Source organism: Trypanosoma grayi (assembly GCF_000691245.1).
Source record: "Trypanosoma grayi strain ANR4 Tgr_1786_V1, whole genome shotgun sequence".
NCBI classification, from domain to species: domain Eukaryota; phylum Euglenozoa; class Kinetoplastea; order Trypanosomatida; family Trypanosomatidae; genus Trypanosoma; species Trypanosoma grayi.
The window spans coordinates 1-2133 of record NW_008827404.1 but is presented as its reverse complement, the minus strand read 5'-3'; the positions used below and the strand labels follow the sequence as shown (position 1 = coordinate 2133).

Sequence of the window (2133 nt, the reverse complement as noted above, 5' to 3'; positions counted from 1 at the left end):
CGCACCACCGCTGTTGCGTCTGACGGCGAGGTCGCGCTGGTGGGGCGCGGCCGGCGCGTGTACCGCGTTGTCTTTGCTGAGAGCCGCTGCGAGCTCGTCTTCACAGCACAGCACACCGTGACGGGCATGCACATGAGCCGCGCCGGTGTTGCCGCCGCAACGTGCAATACTGGCGGGCTGCTGTACATACTGACACTACGCCCGGTTGCGGTACTTGGCTGCTATAGCGTGCGTGGTGGTGGTCCTATCCACAGTGTCGCGCTCCACCCCGAGTCGGGACTCGTTGCACTGGTGGGCGGCGACGGTACAGTGGAAGTGGCGCGGATGCCGGAGGACTGGGTCGCCATGCGTGGCCAGCAGCACGGCGCTGATGTCATGGACGCTATTCCGGCGGCACGCGCGCTGCATTGCCTCACACAGCTACAGCAGAAGCAGGCTGATGGTGTTGCTGCTGTGTCGAGGCCTCTTAATGAGGCGCAGCAGGCCGCCACGCAGGAAACGTTGCTGCTGGCACGCATGGCAATCCCACAGGAGGCGAATCGATATCTGCATACCAACGCCAGGGTTGCGTAACGTCAGAGTAAAGAGGGTGCGGCATTCTGGGTGTGTATATCTCTCTGTGTGTGTTTCTTTTGGGGGGGTGTCACCTTGACATTACAGAGATTTCGTACACTATGGTCAAAGGTGTCCTGGGGATCGTGTTGCCTTGGTGTTGTTGTTGTTGTTTTTTTTTTTTTGCGTGTGGGCGTTGTTGGCGAAACAACTTCGCTTGGGGCGTTGAAGAGACACCAAGGGCAAGACAGGGGCGAGGGAGAATGGGGTAGATTCTCTCGGCAGCAGGTTGGGGGCAAAATAGTAGTCTGTGGTGGATGCAAAATAAGAAAAGAAAAGCGCAAATCAGAGAAGGTAAACCAAAGGAGCTTCATTGGCTCCGTAATATCTCCCCGCTGTGGGTCGGGGGGAGGCGTCCCCGATCATTTTCCTATAATGTGTACATACACAGATGTATGTCCCCCTTTTTTTTACCCGTGCGTTGATGGAAAGGGCATAGAAAGGCATTGACTTGTCTTTTGTTGTTGTTGTTGTTGTTGTTTTGGTGCTTCATTTTTTTTTTGTCTTGTTTGTCTTTCTGTGTATTTGCCCTTGGCTTGTTGTAGTTGTGGCTCATGGTTATATTTCCGCATGATGTTCTCTTCGTGTTCGCATTCGCTTCGATCCGCTTGGGCGGGATGCAAATCGTTCTGCCCGAGGGTGCTGAGTGCGCGTGCCACACACACACACACGCGCGCATTCACACAAACACACATTTACGCATGCGTCTGTGCACCCACATACACGTAGAGAGAGAGAGAGGGCGTGTGTCTCTGTGGTTTATATACACGTACATATTGAAGGTGGCGCAGAGTGGGACGCACAACACTTTCCCCTCCCACCACCACCACCACCACCATCTTCTCCTCCTTCTCCCTCCCTTACTTTCCCACCTTCAATTTTCCTCAGTTGGAAGGGACGAGCGGGAGAAGGAAGCAATCAAGCAAGCAGCCAAGGAGGCAAGCATCAGACTAGAAGGGATTGGGTGTGACTTGGAGGGAATTGTGCAGTGATGCTGCGACGTGGACCACTTCTCCTCGCGACGAGCATCCCCCGCAGCGTCTGGGACCCGGCGCACTACAACAGCAACTGGTCCGACAGCTACAGTGCCGACATCGCGGCGCGCCGCCACTGGCCGGCGAAAAAGTGGTCGATCGGTCTGGAGCCGCGCACCCCGCGTGACTGGCTGCAGTTCTCGTACCGCAATCTCGCCTACGCGTATAACGGCGCCCTGCGTGCGTGCCAGTCATTCCCGGAGATGGTGGTCTACTACAAGGAGATGAAGCAGCGTGGCGTGAAGGTGGATGTAGACACCATGAACGTCCTGCTCACACGCGCGGCCCGCTACGAGCGGATTCAGGTGGACGACGTCTTCCTGTTGTTCGACGAGTTGACTGCGTTGGGCGCGCGGCCCGACATCGCCGCGGTGGAGACGCTGCACACAGTACTCGACCACAGCGCGGCGATGCCGTTCGCGTGGCGTGAGGCGCGGCGGCGGCAGCTGGTGGAGTTGTACAATCACCTCGCCGCGGAGGAGGTGGC

At 57.2% G+C, this 2133-nt stretch overlaps 2 protein-coding genes across 2 annotated transcripts; both read left to right on the top strand.

Annotated features, from left to right (window-relative positions):
- Positions 1 to 132: 132 nt before the first annotated feature.
- Positions 133 to 573, top strand: DQ04_17861010 (hypothetical protein; the record flags this gene model as incomplete). The annotated part of the gene is made up of 1 exon (XM_009317640.1): positions 133 to 573. One exon carries the CDS (start codon positions 133 to 135, stop codon positions 571 to 573), a length of 441 nt encoding a protein of 146 aa, XP_009315915.1.
- A 1030-nt stretch (positions 574 to 1603) lies between these two features.
- DQ04_17861000 (excreted/secreted protein 15) lies at positions 1604 to 2133 on the top strand (the record flags this gene model as incomplete). Its single annotated transcript, XM_009317639.1, has 1 exon — positions 1604 to 2133. A coding segment is annotated over one exon (530 nt), but the record flags the coding sequence as incomplete, so codon positions are not given.